Raw genomic sequence first — 17670 nt, forward strand, 5'->3', positions numbered from 1 at the left:
ATGGGACAATAACATCTTAGAAGCTATTTGTAATTCTGTGTGGCTACATTCAGTAAGCTTTATTAACAATACCCATTGTATTGATGTATAACATCTTCAGGACAGGACATAGTTAACCAGGTGTTGCAGACAGGTCAGGTCTCTGGAAGAAATAATCTGTAGCACCTTTCTTTGGAAAGATTACTCTTTTTCTTGAATCATGCATGCATTTCAGCAGGCTAAATAAGCATGTCTCTTCTATTCAGAGACAAAACAAAGAATTTGCAACTAAATGGCACTTTAGCCTTTGATCACTGTCTGCTAAGCAAACAGATGTTTCACAGCAGATGGACATTTGGGATGTTCTCAGGATTAAGCAAATTCTTGACTGTCCCAAAGATTAAGTCATGGTCTTAGCCTACATACTTGTTTTAAACTTGAGGTTCTTCTACCCTGCCTGAAAAAAAGGTTTTCAAAAAGCACCAGACAAGTGAACTAACCCTTTCTTGCTCATTTCCAAGGAAAAAACAAAACAAACCAAACCCAAACAAACAAAAAAACACACAAAACAAACCCATACAAAACCAAACCAAACAAAACAACCAAAAACCACCCCCCCCAAAAAACCCCCCAAAACCCAAAAATCCCCCCAAAAATTAAACCAAACCAAACCAGCAGTAAGAGGAAGAGATAAAAACAACCCACCATCTTTCAAAGGTGTGTGCAACTTTTCATTTAAGACTTTGCAGTTGGTGGGCATGAGAAGCTAGAATCTGTGAGAATACTAATGTGTTATTTCTCCGTTTAGGCAGGGCAGCAAACAGGAGAGACCAGCTGTTAGTAAAGAGCTTCTAGTAAATAAAATTTACTCAAGAAGAAAAAGGCTGAGAGTTCGGAACAGTAAACAGATATGTTGCACCACTCTGAAATACATATGGCACAGATGTCACCTAGAGCCAAATAATTTCCTTTCTTCCCTACTCCACTATGAGCATGAGATCTGCATTTTAGTAGGTATTAAAAACTAGAATCCAAGAATACAGCAATATTTCACATATGAAACTAAACCAGGTTACACTTGCAGAGTTATCTTTTATATTTGAGAGATTTACTCATATATTAAATGAGCAAAATTATTTCAATATTAAAGATTGAAACCCTTAATGCTTGTAACAACTTTGAAGACTGCTTGAAAGCAGGACTTTGAAACATTCTGTTTATATTGGTTGGTATGTATTTGCCCACACCCTCTGTATATATATAAGAAAGCAATTGAAAAAAATATGCCAATGGTAAATATTTTTCCTCTCAAGATTAAACAAATACCATCTTAATATTCTATCAGTTAAATCTGAAATATCAGCTAGGTAGAAAATGAAAATATTCACTGTTTATTACACAGAGAATCTGATCCATTACGGAAACAATATCATCTCATAAAAAAGTCTTGTTTGGCTTATTTCATTTCCTAAGGATGTGAAGTAAATCTCCACCAGCAAATAAGAACTCACCTCTTCCCCAAACATGAAAACATTTAGTCAGAAGAAGAAAAAATACTCCAGATATATTAGGAGTTGAATGGTGGATATTTAGGGATAACTCGGTGTTAAGTATTTCTCCTGGGTAATTCTGAAACCTTCCTACGTCCAAATTCCAGCAGGTGAGACTAATTTAGAACAAGACTATGCTCATGTGCATGTTCCAACTATACTGCTTCACCTAAAGAATCAGAAGACATCTCTGTACAGGAAGCAAGATTTGAAGACATTCGTTATGATCCTCATATATGAGCTGTGGAGAGTTTCTGCCCATCACATCAGAATGATTCTGAGATGAAACTCCCTTCTCAAAAGTACCTTTTTTTTTTTTTTCCCCTGACTTGGGTTGAAGGAATACACAGTAGGACACAAACTACAACTCTCCTCAAGAGTGGGTGCTCCTGGTTAACAGTTGTCCCTGATCTTCCAGCAGATGCAAGGGATTTTAAACCACACTGCAATATATTAGAAGACAATGGTTGCACCAAGAGGCACTCCAGCAGAAAGGTGGGCTTGCTGCTATTACTGCTAATACTTTGCTGAAAGGTTCAGATTTTTAACAGCTTCCCCAGAATTGCAGGGCTCAAACAATTTTAAAAGGGTTGAAAGACATTAATTAGCAGATTGAGCTAAAACCATTCATTGAAATAAGTGACATGATAATATACATATTTCCAAATGCTAATTAGTTCCTGTGAGCCAACAGGCAAAGCTAAGAAGCTTGATTTTGAAATATCCTGAGCTACAACTGAAAAAAAGAATCAGTTGTCTGTGAGAACTAGGACTGCTGAAATGCCATTACAGGTTCAGCTCCTACAGTTAGTTAAATGTTGTGGTTGCAAGGCTGGTATCATTGGCACTGCATGCAGATGAAGATCCCATTCTAAACGATGGCTTCCACATTCAGAATCCAATACTAACAACTGCAGATGGACAACTCTGCTCACAGGTTTCAACATCTACTATTCACCCATTCTTTTGATTCCTGTGAGCTTAATTTAACCATCTTTATTTACATATGGGTGGAAGCCCATTCATGATCTATTTTCTCTCTTTGTCTCCAACTGCTTTCCACATGAGCAGTTATGGTGGCAGAAGTGTTAAATATCACTGGAACTGCTAGTAAGGGTTGGCTTGAAAGGCCCAAACTGCCAGCAAGCTCTCCATGCTTAATGTATCATCCCAGGGTTTGGTTTTCACAGATCAGCAGGAAATCAACAATCCCAGAAAACCAAGAAGTATTCAACCTACCAGTGGCTTTTAAAATAAAGACTTTAATCAGTAAGTCAGGAAAAAATGAGACATGCAAAGTAGTGACTAGCGTTCATGTGCATGTCCAGTTTTCAACTTTTTATTTACAGGTTATTTTTCCTTATGACTGACTAGAAAATATCTTAAACATACTAAGCATTTTCTAATGCATAAGCATGCTCAGAGTTTCTTTGAATGTGGGCTATAAAGGTTAGAAAGAGAAGACTATCTGTTCTTTGCAGCAGTGTATACATATGCCTTAAAACAAAACAAACACAGGCACACATACACAGAGGAATATTCACATTTCCACAGTTATTGGTTTAAGTTATTTTGTACTGCTTTATAGCAGCAGTAGAGATCAGCTGGATCAGTTTGCCTAGATATGAAAAAAACAAGCAAATCAAGTACGTATTTTTATTTACAAAAGTAGAATTCCAGAAAAAAAGCAGCATGTACATCAATTTATGATCTTATCTTCAACTAGGAGATACCCTAATTCTTGTTTTAGACAACAGTGGCTGGGAGGAGAGGGGGAGAAGGAGAGCCTGTGATTCCATTTTCCACTGATTCATTTTCCAAGTAAGTAAAAAAATTCTAAACAGAGCTCCAGCTTCCATAAAAATAGCAGCATAAAGGTGAAAGATGGTTGTGAGGAAACTGTGAACTAGGAGCTGGAGTTATATTGAAAAAAGGGGGAAAAAAATATATATAAAATATCCCTAGTTCTGCACATTGCATTTGTGCATCGGGTGTGGTAAAGTTCCATAAAGCAATTAAGAGGCAAAGCTTCCCTTCTCCTCAAAGACAAAGTTTGCCTTCAACAGAAGGCAAGTGGTGCTTGTGTTTGTAATTTGCCCAGCAGTTGTTATAAAGGCCAGAGTTCTCATATGAAACAACTGGTGTAATTAAAGGCTATGCTCATTAAATACGCATTTCAGAAGAATTCTTCTCTTCTCTCCCCTCAAGAACAGACATACTGTAACATTAAGTGTTACTACTGGCACGAACAATAGTTGTGCAGCTGCAATGATTTCTACGCTCTGTCCTCTCCCACTCCAAACAGATCAAGTCTTTGGTTAAGATCATATTCACCTTCAAGTTTTTGAAGCAAGAAAAGCCTACAGAAGCAAAAAGTAACATACTTATTTTCTATTCAAAGTCAAATTAAAAAAAAATACTTTGAAATTGCAGACTAAACACTGAAAATTAGTATTGTAAGAACTTATAATCTGTGCATGTACACACTCATGCTATGTCCCAGGATAAAAAGCAGTTTGAAAGTGCCCTTTTAGAGCAAACATTGCTACCATTACCGAGCAAGTCAACCATGCTGTAAAGCATAAAATAAATCCCCCTAGAACAACTGATATTTCAAAGATTATAATATTTTGTTTTCATGGTGAACAATAACTATAAATGAAAATGTTGCTCAGAGAAGGGACACTGGCCTGCCAGCCAGGCCCAGTGGCAACAGTCACTAGTAAAGCTTCTGTGCAAGTTTCACACCACTGATATCCAAATACTGCTGAAAAATTGTTGGTGGAGGTATTTCTGCCAATAAACACGGCAAAATCCTGACTGTTATTCTTGTCAAGCAGATGCAGGTTGGAGGGTTTTTTTTGTAAGCTGGCTGGGGTTTTTTTGTTTGGGTTTTTGTTGTTATTGTTGTTTTTTAATATATACGGATTAAATGAACAAACAGGGGAGTTTAAATATTCACTTGCCAAAAACCCAGTGAAATTTTGTGCTCTTCTGTGAATCACTATATTTCAGAGATTTTTTTTTAAAGCCTCCTTTCATAGTTTCCTTACAAAGGCAGGCTGTGGAATCCAATATTTACTACTGCTCTGTTCTTCATTTTGCAAACCGTGTCACTCATCTACTGTTCACCTGCATCCAGACTTAGAATTTATAGAAAAGATATGCCTATAATCTGAATTAAAAACCCTAATGCAAACTATGCACTTGGATTTTCCTAACTTCATCTTTTTAGCCTCTTAAATACTTGAAGTTCCCCCTACAAGAATACTTTTATACATATTTTATATAATATACCTATCTGTTTAGACTCTGAATAGACAGTGACAAGCATTTTGGATATGACAACGATGTTAAATGCACCCATTTAGCTGACAAGCCCACATAATGCTGAACCACCACCTATTCCTAGGTTTAAAAAGACAACATCCCTCCCCCCTTGCATTTTTTTATATCAAAGTATTTAAGTGATTTTGCAGAGTTGTATCCTTTTAAAACATTGGAACGAGCTGGCAAATTCAGAAATAACACAGTCTCATTTTAGTACAGAGACAATTGAAAGAGATTACTATATTCTGGATGGAGCAATCTGTACTGAACGTCTGAAAACCTTAGTCACAAAACAGTGCTTTTCAAACAGTGAACATATGCAGATTTGCAAAAACAACAAAAACATGGTTCACAGCTGTATCCAAGAACAGTACTGAGAAGAGAATAATCCTATTTCTTGAAGCATGGAGCAGCCTAGGCTGCAGCTAGATGACCATCTTATAGTAACTAGAGCTCGAACAGAAGCTAAGCACAGAAAGATATTTACAACTGGAATATGAATGAATTTCAAGGCAAAGCTGAAGCTCCTCTTTAAAACATTAACATCCTCATTTACTGCCTGTTTAATCCACCCATTTTCATCTGTCCATTCATGTTCCCTATACATCTTTATAAACATCACTTTCCATGGTTTCTCCTTCACCGTGATGATGCGTAACATCCACACTATGTAAATTAAAACTCCCAAAATCTTTCCCTTACAAACTTGGGGTGTAGCATAAATTAGCAAATTCTAGCTTTTGTTAGAAAACATAGTTTCTCTCCATCCTTCACTCATGCTCACACTTCCTACCTGAAGTTCTGTTCGGAACACTGCAGTAGAGATTCATCTTACCTAACCTTGGAAGCCTATGTCAGCTAAAAAACATGGCCAAAACTGCAGTAACTCACCTCAGGTTCCCTACAAAACCAGTAAGGAACACACACAATTTTAGGACAGCGTTCATCTGACCTACTTTAAATAGCAAGAGATGAGTCACAACAACAACAACAACAAATAAAACCCCTTATTCCTCTCTCTGCCTAAAAGTGATTCAACATGAAACTGTCCACACTGAAGTCATCTGAAGTTAGATAAGCCTCATTTCCACTAATTGACAAAAACCAATCATTCTAGATCTACAAACCGACCTGTTTGGCTGACCATTCAGATTAAAGTCAACTGGTTTCTCTCTTGCTTCCCTGGTTCTACAAGTCACTGTGAAACATCAGTTAGAACCAGGGAAGCAACAGAGAAACTGTGGAAAACCACTCTCAGTGGTAGCTAAGTAGTAATAAAAGAAGTAGTAGAGCTGTACTTCTGAAACCCCTTGACTTACTCATCCTCTTTTGCCTCTCTCTTTCTCAGCATTTCTGCATTTTCTTTATAATAAGCATCACTGTGCATCAGTTACTGACACCCAGGTTCCTGAACATAACCATGTGCACTGTTTAAAAACATTTTTATCACGGAGATACTGTTGATCTCCTTCCTCCTACACATTCTCTCCCTGCTCATTCATTCACCCTCAGAACTGACTGTAGAAGAAATTAGGCTCTTATATTAGAAACACCTCCCCCCATCCCCAACACTAACAGAACTCAACAACAATATTTATGTTTCAGGATGTAAGACACCAAGTAATCATAAGAGTTAAGACAATAGCTATTGACATCTTATTTCACAATCTTCCTTTTGGTGGCACACTCCCCTGACACATCATCCTTATTTTCATATAACAGACAGAAGCAGATGAACATGGGATGATTTGTTCTACTGGTTCTTAAGCTCCTAAAACAATTAAGCCCATGTAATACCACAGCAGATGGACTGATGTAACAGCTAAAAGCTTCTTTGCTTCGTTTGTACTATGCTGCTACATATTGTCGCAATTCTGTACCTGAATCAGAGTTTCAGACAGGTGCTAATCAGTTCAGTGTATTCATCTAGGTCAAGACAAAAGATCAAGGTCTACGTCTTGCCACGGGTAAGAAATCTCGCACCCTAATTATTTATTTTGTCTTTTGAGAGAATCATGCTGAAGGCCTCTAACTTTATTGACTCAACAGCAATCAGGGTGAAACTGTGAAGGCAGAAATGTGTGACTCCTCCTGCCAGGGCAATATCCAGCTTCTCAGAAGAGAAAGAACATGGCCATCCTTAAAAAACCTCAATTTGGCAAATGTCCCAATTTTCAAAAAGGGTAAGAAGGAAGACCCTGGTAATTACAGGCCTGCTAGTCACATTTCAGCACCTGGTAATATTACAGAGGTTATTCTGGGAGTTATTGAAAAACACATGAGAGACAACACAGTCATTAGTCATAGACAGCATGGGTTCATGAAGGGAAAGTCCTGTGTAACCAACTTCATTTCCTTTTATGACAAGGTCAGCCTTCCCGTTGACCAAGGGAAGCCAGTATATGTGGGTTTTTTGGACTTTAGCAAACCTTTTGATACTCTCTCACAGTGTCCTTTTGGATAAACTGTCCAGAACACAGCTAGACAAGTCCATAAGATGCTGGGTGAGCAACTGGATGACAGATTGGGAGCAAAGGGCTACATCGGTCTGGCAGCCACTCATCAGTGGGGTTCCACAGGGCTCAATTTTAGGGCCAGTGCTCTTTAATATTTTTATAAATGATCTGGACCAAGGAGTTGATTGTACGTTAATTAAGTTTGCTGACAATACTAAACTAGAAGGAGCTGTGGACTTCCTCAAGGCTAGAGAGGCCTTACAGAGAGATCTGGACAGACTAGAGAGCTGGGCAATCACCAACTGCATGAAATTTAACAAGAGCAAGTACCGGATTCTCCACCTGGGACAGGATAATCCTGGTTATACATATAAATTGGGGGACAAGAGGCTGGAGAGCAGCCCCACAAAAAGCAATCTCGGGGTTTGGGTTGATGGCAAGTTGAATATGAGTCAACAGCATGTCCTGGCAGCCAAAAGGGCCAACTGTGTCCTGAGGTGTGTCACACACAGCGTTGATAGTACTAGTCAAGGATGGTGATTGTCCCACTCTGCAACACATTGGTGTGGCCCCACCTCAAGCACTGTGGCAGTTTTGGGCACCCCAATGTAAAAAGGACATCAAACTATTAGTGTGTCCAGAGGAGGGTGACCAAGATGGTGAAAGGTCTTGAGGGCAAGACTTAGGAGGATCAGCTGAGGTCACTTGGTTTGTTCAGCTTGGAGAAGCCTGAGGGGTGACCTCACTGCAGTCTATAACTTCCTCAAGAGGGGCAGCAGAGAGGGGTTGCTGATCTTCTCTTTGGTGACCAGAGACAGGACACGAGGAAATGGAATGAAGCTGCATCAGGAGAAGTAAAATTGGACATTAGGATAAGGTTCTTCACTGAGAGAGCGGTTGGTTACTGGAACAGATTCCCCAGGGAAGTGGTCACAGCACCAAGCCTGTCACAGTTCAAGGAGTGTCTGGATTATGCTCTAAGTCATATGGTTTAGTTTTAGGTAGTCTGACGAGGAGCAGGGAGTTGGACTCCATGATCCTTATGGGTCCCTTCCAACTCGTGATATTCTATCATTCTAGGGATTTTCCTGCCCTTTGACACCTCTGTGGAATTAAGGCTTAGCAACAACAGCAAAGGCACATGAGGCATCTATCGAGTAACAACAGATGTTTCCTTACGAATTCTGCAGAAGTTGCCTCCTCCCACCCCTATTTCCTTAATGACTGTAACTACTCTTGCCCCGTGTACACTGAGGAAGAGTTTTATTTTAAAGGAGACTAAGTGGGAGACAAACAATGTACACTTCGTTTCTCGGGCAGGAGGAGAGGACACATGTCCTAGGTGTTTTCCCGTAAAAGTCTTTATCTTTCTTCCTATACTCAGCCATATTTTTCATGGTCATACAGAAGACACCATCAGCAGCAAATCAATTATTTCACCAAATACAAGGGAGGGATATGGTCAAGTAAATGTGATCTTTAAATACAAATTTTGACTTGTAGTATATACTAATACTTGTGACCTCCTGTTCTATATAAAGACTTTTTTAGCTGCTCTGGAGTGAGTAACCAGCATCCTGAGGGTTTCTTCAATGCAACCCCAAAATTAACTTAGCAGAAAAAAGGAAACAAATAGAATTTGAAGGAAGCCTCTGTTGTTTTTACCAGCATTTCTCACACTTTTATAAAAGATACTGACTTAGCTGCTTCCAGTACGCCTCCTTGATGAACTAGTATTTTTCCTAATTGAATTTTCAATTCTGTTAAATACCGTAAGTTACAAAAAAAGTTAATAACAATACAAAGATAATAAGCAAATGAAAAAAGTATTCCTGTGACATTATACCTTATTGAGTTTGCCAAGGGAAGATATAAGATCCGCCCATTCACTTGATGATTCAAAGTTTCTCAAAGCTTTCTCAATCGCTGAAGAATAATTTCTGTATCTGTAATCACCAAGTAACTCCTGCTCTTCTGGATCCATCTTTAGTTCTCATAGCAAGGTACAATTTCCTGGTAAACTAAAACACACACACAGTTACAAAAAGATAACCTGCATTTAAGTTCTGGCAAATATAAAGAACTGTAAGGCCACAATAAATATGTAGAAGCACTGACAGATCACAATAAACAAGACATCTGATCAAGTTTCAAAACAAAGTTAAAAATAATGTAACCAGCATGACTCCAACTTCCCACTGTCTGTTTTAGAAGTTTTGCAGTCAAATTTTCCTATTTATGAAACATGTATTTCCTTGCATGCACGTGGCTCTCTCACACAATAACAAAGGAAAGGAACATGAAGTCTCATTATAAACACTCAAAGTGCTGACAAGGAGTTAGGGAGAAGTAAAGAGTTTTCATAACTTATCATCTGTGCAGTGTTTTGAAAGGTTACCTGTATCCATAGAATGTGAAATATTTCATATCAAAATTCAACCTTCCAGAGGAATCCCACTAAAGAGCCTCTCAGCCCACAGCAGAAGTAATCCTCAGAATTCTGCATCTCAACTGGTCAGCAGCAGATGCTGAAGTACAAGACTAAGGTGCTGTGCCAAAGTGTCAAGGCATGCATTCAAATCTTACACTTCACCAAAAAGTATCCGTATATTTTTATGGAGGAAAAATAAGTTATTCTGACCTGATTTTCTCGTATTCTGCAACACGGATTAAAAAAGCAAACCACATCTGTTTTAGAACAACGGGAAACAGGGGTTGCTGGATTTTATGTACTCAAAGATCATACCTTCACTCCTATGCCACCTACGACACTAGTTCTCCTGTTAGCTAATATAAAAATATTCTTCTAGAGAGATGCTTATGTTTAGGAATGCCAGGTTTAGGTAAATCTGTGCTATATATATACACAGAAAAGAAAACTCAGTCCTATAACAAAACACTTTGTAATGTTTCTGAAAGAGACCTGCTTTTATTTTCCTACTGTTTATACACAAAAATAAATCTAAGCAGTCTTCTATATCCTTTCAAAATATCTCTCACAGCACTTAAAATCAATGGAACAACTATGTATCATTCATTAGCTTCAATGAACAACGATAACTGCATCAAGATTTTGGTGGTAAACTCTCAGAAAAATGCCGGATGCACTCACAAAAGAAAAAATATTTTAAAGGCAGGTTTAAGCCACTTTTGGTCTCATTGACAGGAGGATTAGGTCATTCTCTATGTCATTCAACCCAGACCCACCTCTATGTAAAAAAAAAAAATTCTAACACAATATCATCAGGGCCATGTTTGGTTGGGTGGTTTTGTTTGTTTTGCTACAGTAAGGGTTTAATTTTCTGTTTTTACCAGGATGTACACAGTGTTTCTCACAGCAAGGTATAGCAGTGATCTGGGATACAGCTATCCTTCCTCCAACATGGGTATAAAAAAAACGCCAACCCTTCCATAAAACCTAATGAAGCAGCAAACTTGTAATACAGTGTCAGCAACATTTACGAGTAATCTGATATAGACGCTGCCCCAAAACATGCAGGGCAAGAATTTTTCCCTCATCTCACTTAAGCACTTTAATCATTGGACTATCGGATTGTATTCATACTCTGCCAAGTCAAGAGTGCTGCCACTTTCATAAATGAGAGATTTGCCTGGATCATTTAGAATTGGGCAGCTGTTTTGCTGACAGAATACATCAAATTTCTTCATTTGTAAAGGCAATATGCCCACATGAATCCACTTAGAGAACAGGAATCAATCAAAATACCAACAGCACTTGAAGATGTTCTAAACCTTCTGTGAAAATTATGTCTTAAAACATTCTCATAGCACTAAAACCTGGTATATTTAAGTAAAATCTAATTAGGTTCCGAGGGTAAAATAGAATGTACTATTCAAGAAAGAACCAAACCAAAAACTTCAATTGGGGGAAAAAAATGTCTTATTCAGTTCTTAAGACACTTTCTTTGGACTTTGCTGTGAAAAGACAGGTGAATAATGTATTCCCATCCAGAAAAGCAGCGACGGACTTAATGATTTAGCGTATATTGATGTTCATGTACCTACGTTGTCAGATGTCAGTAAGGTTTGCAAAAAATCAATAATCGAAACATGCCCAGTAGATCGTATTTGTGCTTATATACAAAGGCAGGAAGATTAAACAAACAAACAAACAAGCAAAAACCCCAACAAAACCCCCACGAACCAAGCAAACAAAAAACAAACCAAACCAAAAGCCACTTGCCAGTGACCTTCAGTTGCATCTCCCAAATCCCAGGCCACAAACTTCCTCAGTCAATGGAGACGTTCATGGTTACTCATCAACTCTCAGCATTGTCTTACGACAGGTTAACGAGGCGGGCGCTTTGCCGCTGACCCCAAGGGTCGAGACGCTGCCTCGCCGGGGCTGCGGGGCCTCTGCGGGCAACCCCCGCCCACCGCTCCTCGCCGTCGGCTGCTGGCGCCTCCAGAGCCCGGCTGCGGCTGGGCAGGCCCCCGCATGGGGGACGCTGCCCCCCGGCAGGACCGGCCGCGGCGGAGCGGGGCCCCTTTCAGGGCCCGCCCTGCGGGAACGGCCCGGGAGGCTCCCCAGGACACCCCCGACCGCGGACGGGCGAGGCTCCGCCGCAGCTTCCCTCCAGCCTCACCTGCCAGGCGGGCACCGCCGAGGCCGTGCCGGTTGCGACAGCGGCGATGACAGGGCGGGCTCCCCCGCCGGCGGCGAGCGGCGCTGCCCCCTCGGCCGGGCCACCAACGGCCCCCGCCGCCCGGCCGCCCCCGGCGGGTCACCCTCCGATGCCCGCGCGTTTCCCGCCCGCCCCTCCCCAAGCACAGGCCCGCCCGCCGAGCCCGGGCGCGACGGCGCTCCGCTCCCCGCCACCGCCGTACCTGGCAAGGGCCCCGCAGACCTCCCGGGCCGGCGGCGGCGGAGGCGGCGGCGACGTGTCCCAGCCCAGCGCGGGGCGGGGGGGGCGGCTCCCCGCGGTCGCTATGGCAACGGGAGGGAGAAGGGGGGGGAAAAAAAATAAATAAAAACACCCCACAACCACTCCCGCTCCGCAAGGGCCGCGCCGCAGTCGGCAGCTGGGGCGATACCACTGGACACAGCGCGGGTGGAAGGAAGCCCGTAGACCGGTGCAGGAGGGCTCCGGGTGTCCCCGCCCGGCGGCGGCCGCTCTCGTCTTTCCCCGCTGTCAAGCCCTGAAGGAAGGCTGCGGGTGTCAGTGAGCGCTACTGCCCGGAGCAGGTCATCAGCGAGCCCCCGCGGGGAAATGGTACACCCCGGCCGCCCGGCCCTGGTGCCGAGCGCCCCCTGGCGGCACCGGGCCGGACGGCCCCGCGCTCCCCGCCCGCGGCGCGCCGGAGCCCCGGGGCCGCTCCCCGCTGGAGACCCGCCGGAGACCCATCGGGGACCCGCCCGGCCGCGGGGCTGCGGGGGAAGCGTCGGGACGGCGGCCCGGGCCGCTCCTTTTGCTTCGTTGCATCATCCTCGGCGGGTCTGGAAACAAGGCGGCGGCTGCGCGGAGCCGCAATCTGGCGCGTCCGCCCCCGACGCTGGGGGGGTCGCACCGCCGGCCGCGGGTGTGCGCGTCCATGCGCGAAGAAGGTTTCAGCGCCTCCGTTACAGTGAACACAGTGAAGGCAAATTTAAGAGTTTTGCTTCTATTCCATCTGGTTTTAGGCATGGAACACTTTGACAAATTTCGGAGACTCAGCTTTCACGGGGACTGAAGTGTCACATTTATAAAAGGCTCAAGTCCAATATAAGAAGACCTCTGTTCTTTATAAAAGGCTTGAAAGAAAGTTGATGTGCTAGATTTTTAGTACTCTAACGGAAAAAAAAAAAAGAAAGGAAGGAAAAAAAAAGAAAATAAAAAAGAAACTAGCAAAATACCCATGGAAAGTGATTAACCTCAGGTTTTGGTTTGCTTTGGTTTTTTACGTGCAAACAGAACATAATCCTGGTAGTTCAAAGTAGCTGAAAAAGTCAAGGAAAACCCACTCGCTCAGTTATTTTCAAGATGAGAGAGTAGAAACAGTGGCTTTTAAGATTATGATGGATACTGTTTCAGCAATGATCTCCAGTAAGTTTCATGTTAATACACTCTTTTATTTTTCTCACACCACCCGTTTTTCCTCTTTCTAGCTAGATTTCATTTAGACAATATGGCATGTTTTTCTTCTAGCAAATAAAAGCTACGGTTACTGGCAGCTAATGAGACTGCTTTATGCTCATGCTGGAAGGATGGAAGCAAGATGGGAAGACAGGAAGGCTTCCATGTGTGTTTTCACTCCCCAGCTGTGTACATCTCCAAAAGCTGGACCAGGTACAAAAAGCACCACTGGCACAGCTTCAGCATGTGTTACCTCACTATAAAACCTGAGCAGCTGTTCACAAGCTTTCATACAGCCTGCGCAGCTCCTGCACATTCCATCCCTTTGGGAAGTCAGTATTGACTGAGATCAGCACAGACATCTGAAAGGCTGGGTAACCTCAGAGAAGTGTGTAACACATGTGGGGAATGGGTGTGACAAAAAATTAAAATGTTTGACAGTGATTTACAGCTTTATTGCAGATCTGTCATAATTTAAAAATAAATGGGATGGTATTAGAGCATACAAGCAATCAAGTTCTGAATTCAGATGAGTCTCTCAATAAAATAAACTGACTTGATCATTTGAATATACCACTTTTCCTTAGGTATACACAGCAGTAGATATATTCAGTATAATGGGCATCAACATGGCTTATCTTTCCAAACTGCAATGCCATCAGTTTTGATTTCAAAATTTTAGGTTATTATAACTTTCAAAGGTAGTGTAGCTTAGTTCTTGGATATGAAGGTCAGTGCTTCTGAATACGTGCTCAACTGAGCAAAGAACTTGCATTTTTGATACATCCATAACACAGATGTGACAACCTGGAAGCGCTCCTCCCATCCTTAGCAAAATGAAGGGCTATGTTATGCCTTAAACATCTGGTTTTTGCTACTTTGGGCAGAAAAGATAGGGGACTGTGGAGGCAGACGCCTTGTCTTTTCTTTCCCAAGGTCCTGTGAAACAAAGCATAAATTTTTGAGATAGAGACAATTAACAGGGTTGCTAGACATAATTAACAGTGTTGCTGTCAAGGCCTCCTAGTCTGATTGGGATGATCAGAGATGAACCACCTGGCAGACAACCAATTGTGAGGAGAAATCATGAACCAACAGCTACCCCTGACGGACAAAACAACTCACTTCTGGTCAGTACTGTGAAATTCCCACTAGTTTGATGATCACAGATCCATTGCCAGAAAAGTCTTCTTAATTAGCATGAAGAGTGAGCAGAGGGAGGAGATGAACTGCCCTCTCCTATCTCGCATGTAAATGAACTGGGTTATAAAATGATCTCACATGTGACATGAGGTGGTGTCGTGTGCATTGTGCAGCATGACCTAGGTCTTCCGTGCATCCACTCCCTCCAGAGGACGTTACGGGACCAATCAGCCTGTGGAGCAGGGATATCTTACCCTCTTTCTGATATCTTAGTCTAACATACCTACCTCATTTTTCTTCTCTGTTTTTCTCTTCTTCCTGAACATATAAAAGTAATATCATTTTAAGTTCTGCTGCTGAAGTCTTGTTAAGTTTTATGTTATAGTCAACAACTGTTGCCAAGCCACTGTTTTTAGTCGGGTTTTGTTGTTAAAGTGTTGCTAAGTTTTATGACATAGTTACAGACTTTTGCCAAGTCACTAGTTGCTGTAATCGGTAGTTCCACTGAGTGCTTTTAGTAAATTCATGATTGAATTGGACCTCTCAAGTGATCATCTGTCGTCACTTTGTGTTACCACGCAGAGTACCCAGAGTTAACTCATACCTGATCTTGCCTGCTGGGATGGGACAACAGGATATTTATGTCCTAAAATATCACATGTTACTTAAAATATTTTAAAATTGGTCTCTGAGAGTTTGCTATCTATTTAGAAGTTCTTTTTCTGTAATTTTTTGTTCTTTGCACCAGTTTTATATGGGTGCCTAACTATACTAATTTCATTCTGATTTCCACCTAACTTTTGAACCCATTTGATACTTTTACCACAAGAAAGAGGTCTTCTAGAACTTCAAAGAACCAGGCAGCCAGGTGGAGAGGAGAGATTCTCCTGGCCTCCTGCTGTGTCAGGTCAGCTGCCAGCAGGCATCAGAACATCTCCTGATAGAGAGGCCAAAGAAGTGCTCAGCCTGCTTTGCTCAGAACATTCACCAAAACTAGCCAATGTCCAGACCAATCCACTTCCTCAGCTCTGGTGCTTCCAAATGTGCTGATTGGTAAATAATTTGAAAAATAACTCTGAATGTTTTTTTCTGTATCAGAGGTTATGCTAATTCAAAGCATGCCTATCACACCAACTGTTCAAGACTTCTTTTCAGGAAAGGCTATAAATCAGTTTGTTATATGCACCATGGCAGCACTGGCCATGCCAAATCCTGGCCGTTGGGATGGGATCAAGTAATAGATTTACTGATGTAATCACTCCTGCAGACAGCCAGACTGTATTTCAATCTAATGAACGTTCACTTTGACTTCCATGTGACATTGTCATAAATCTGTTTGTTTTGTACTAGAAAAGTCTACTCCAATCATAGATCACTTCTCAGATTTTTTTTTTTCAGAAATATCCCTTGCAATTTAAAATATGAAATTTCTGCCACGAAGCTGTATGGCATTTCTATTATTTACTGGAAGAAGTTTAATAAGTTGCTTGCTTTCAGTATTTTATCTCCCTAGCAGAGTCTAAAACAACACATTCACAAATATAACACCACTGGAGCCACTACTGCCATATGTCCTCTAAACTGTGTCTAACTCAAACCAAGCAATGCCCATCAGATCAGGGTGTGTGAGCATGCGGGTACATACCTGAAGAGAGCAAGGGTAGGATTTTAAGAGTGCTGAGCAACCACAACTCTAGATCAGTGAGCAGAGTCCAAAGACGAGACAACAATCCAAACTGGGAAATGTGAAGTTGGGTATTGTTAATTCAAATGTAAGTGCTATGAATAGCTAACCTGGTCAGGCAATCTATAGACAATGAAAACTGTTCTCCAAGATCAGAACTTCATCCAGCTGACAGTTTCCTTTATCAGGTCCGAAGTAAAGTCTTTGCAGAACAAAAATGAAAACTGAAGAATCTCCATTGTAAAATATCATTGTTATTCCTTCTTTTTTTTCATTATTTGAGATTAAAAAGCTAAAAACATTCCTATACTAACATGAAACTGGAGTTTGAATTATATTCTGCATTTAAGCGATTTAAGCAATACTGGGCAGCATATATAATCTAAATTTTCTTGACACATTTTTAGGCTGAGAGGAACCTCACAGTACGCAAAGTCAGGGCACTGCCTACATGTTGTATCATATCACTATAGGAGTATGGACATAATTAATTCTCAAGAGTTCTTGTCACCTTTATAACTTATAGAGGAAACCACTTAAATGGCAAATTTAAGGAAACAACGTGTTAAGCTAGATACAGTCTCTTCATCTTTTCAGGTAAACTGACCTCAAACTCCCTAGGCACGTCTACAGTGCAGTTTTGAAAACCAAATGCACTGCACTACACTGCATTGGAACCATAATGGATACGAAAGTCTGGTCCATGCTGTAGTTACCAGCATTGCAGGAGATTCAGATAGACATTACCTGGCAGTGATCCCTTTTAGATTCAACTAGGTTTAAAGCAGACCTGTTTCCTTACTGATTGCTCCCATGCTTTTAGATCACTGGATTTCCAAAGCAAAGCTCTGCCAAACAGCCGGCCTACTACAGTCTTTGAAAATGATGGCTGCATTGTTAACCAGCACACTGGGATGTTTATAGCATCTCCTTCAGAAAGTCCCCCAGAGATCCTCCACACTGTTTATATCCAGCGGATCTGGCAGCAGGTTCAGTCTCCATTCCCAAAGTCTTGCCACTGCCGCCTGTGTCCTGCACAAGCTACGGCATCCCCAAGAAACTGCCTCCGCTGAGCTCTCACAATTGTGAGTCCAATTCCTTCATTGTCCTGTGTCACCACAGCTACTGCGTTGCCAGACATTTTCTTTGGCTAATAGATTCTGTATTAAAAATGTTAGTGACACGATGTAAAAAGAAAAACAGTAAATCATGCGTAGAAGTTTTATACAGTAGAACAGACCATTATTATTAAATCCCTTTCCTAACCCTTAAACTTTAAACAACAACTACTCAGGAAGCGTGCCAGAATCTGAAAGAAACAAAACACTTCAGACACAAGGGACATGGGAGAGAAGCAGGGAGGTAGCTTAAAAAAAAAAAAAAATATTGTTGAACAATGCAAGCTCCACCCAAAGATCCAGCCCGCTACACACACTGTACAGCCTGTCCTCTCA

At 41.5% G+C, this 17670-nt stretch overlaps 1 protein-coding gene across 2 annotated transcripts in view; it reads right to left on the bottom strand.

Moving 5' to 3' along the window:
- The window catches only part of DOP1B (DOP1 leucine zipper like protein B), a 48744-nt gene extending 36518 nt beyond the window's left edge, over positions 1 to 12226 (bottom strand). For both annotated transcript variants that reach the window (XM_065626949.1, XM_065626948.1), the window contains exons 1-2: positions 12164 to 12226; positions 9162 to 9336 (exon numbers count right to left, since the gene is read on the bottom strand). In XM_065626949.1, the coding sequence (XP_065483021.1) occupies positions 9162 to 9299 (138 nt within the window). In that variant the 5' untranslated portion in view covers positions 9300 to 9336; positions 12164 to 12226. The remainder of the gene's footprint in view (positions 1 to 9161; positions 9337 to 12163) is intronic.
- Positions 12227 to 17670: the final 5444 nt, after the last annotated feature.

The sequence above is a fragment of the Caloenas nicobarica genome, chromosome 1 (genome assembly GCF_036013445.1).
Source record: "Caloenas nicobarica isolate bCalNic1 chromosome 1, bCalNic1.hap1, whole genome shotgun sequence".
Lineage (NCBI taxonomy): Eukaryota > Metazoa > Chordata > Aves > Columbiformes > Columbidae > Caloenas > Caloenas nicobarica.